Genomic DNA, 1697 nt, shown 5'->3' on the forward strand with positions numbered 1-1697 from the left:
TAGGCAGATCGTTTTGGATCAGCACTACACTTGTGGATAGACACATTTCCTTCGATGCATTTCCTTCAAAAGATCGCATTCTGCTTGTGTCTTCTCACAATTAGAAATATATACCACACTATTTGAGACAGAGTTGTATTCACAGTACCCACATTCTACCTTCAGCTCATCTTCAGATACAACCGCCTTTACAACGCACTTTCCATCCATACAGATATAAGTAAACATGTCTTTGCATCTGCTATCTACTTCCTTTATTGTTTCAGTGCATTCAATGTCAACATAATATGCATTTCCAGTGGTTTCATTGCATTTCTGGTATTGACACCCAGAGATAGTCAAATCCTCCTTACATCTCGATACAACACATTTCGGAGGGTCTTGGGTGTAATCGCATATTTCGTTCTTATTGCTATCGCAATTGTTATCGCCTTCTTTCTTCTCGCAGAAGCATTTATTGTTCGTCGTCGCGTTACAATAACAGATTGATTCTCCAGATGCTCCGCCTCCACATGAAGAGAATGTATCACAACTTAATCTGTTCTCACATTGTCCAGTCTTTTCATTGCATTTCGCGATATAGCAATCCATCTCAATATATGGCATTGTTTTTACACATTCCTTTGGTTCGACAGAGCATTCCAGATTTGCATTACACTTGTACTGTTCACACTTTGAGTTTTTGTTTGGGCATTTCTCCTTTCCTCTTTGGTCTTTAATGCAGTACCCAGAATTAACATCACATTTATAACTCCAACAATATCCGTCTTGTGAGGGGGAGTCGTCCAAAGGGCAGTTATCCACTATTTGGCACAATCCACTATCACCATTTGGACAAGTTGTTGTTTGGCAATCAACTTTGGGCTCACAAGAAGTGTTGTACCTGCTCACAACACACCCCTCCATATCTTTACAGATATAATCACCAACACAATTTGATGGGCAAGTGACTTTCTCCTTTGGGTTATATGGTGGCCAAGGTTCGCACGACCCACTGTTTGTGTTACAGTATGTATAGAAACAGTCGTTTTCACAACACATTGGACATGTGCACCGATTCTTGGCATCGCAAAAGCCGTTGCATTTGTCTCTGTCACATCTCTCTGTCAAATTTGCTCTTATACCAACAAAGGCATCGTAAATGTTCGTTTTGACTTCTTTTGGATCGTTAAACTCATGGAAGTGCTGACCAAGTGAAACAAGACTTTTCAGTTGCAAGGTCATTGATGCAGAATTTTGTCTGTTAAAAGATACAACATGTACACTTATATTGTTTCTGTCAAACTCAGAGCCCGCGTTAAAAACCCTTGACAAACCTTGATCGGATAATACTAAAATAGTCCCGCGTTTGATTGACTTGTCTTTGACTTTTGGTTCCAAGTATCTTTTAGCAGCAATGACCAATGCATCCACCTTACCAGAGGATGCTTCAATTGAACTTAACAATTCGTAATTCAAGTCTTTTGTATTAACAGTTTGAGTTGCAAAAGCTTCACCTTTCAAATAGTAAATTGTCGTCTTTGGAGCCGTTTTAAGTTCTGAAAATGAAGAAAAACTGTTCTGAACATCCTTAATGATCGACTTATCTGCAATTCCATAGACTAGAGCAATTTCAGAGAGTACGTTGTTAGGAGTGAAGCTTTTGATGCATTTGTCCGTAGTGTTTGAAGTGTATTGTTTCACAAATTCATTCCATT

General features: G+C 39.0%; 1 protein-coding gene across 1 annotated transcript; it reads right to left on the minus strand.

Annotated features, from left to right (window-relative positions):
- Positions 1-24: 24 nt before the first annotated feature.
- On the minus strand, positions 25-1697 carry EIN_028380 (hypothetical protein; the record flags this gene model as incomplete). Its single annotated transcript, XM_004183437.1, has 1 exon — positions 25-1697. A coding segment is annotated over one exon (1673 nt), but the record flags the coding sequence as incomplete, so codon positions are not given.

The sequence above is a fragment of the Entamoeba invadens genome (genome assembly GCF_000330505.1).
Source record: "Entamoeba invadens IP1 unplaced genomic scaffold scaff_1105074725909, whole genome shotgun sequence".
NCBI classification, from domain to species: domain Eukaryota; phylum Evosea; order Mastigamoebida; family Endamoebidae; genus Entamoeba; species Entamoeba invadens.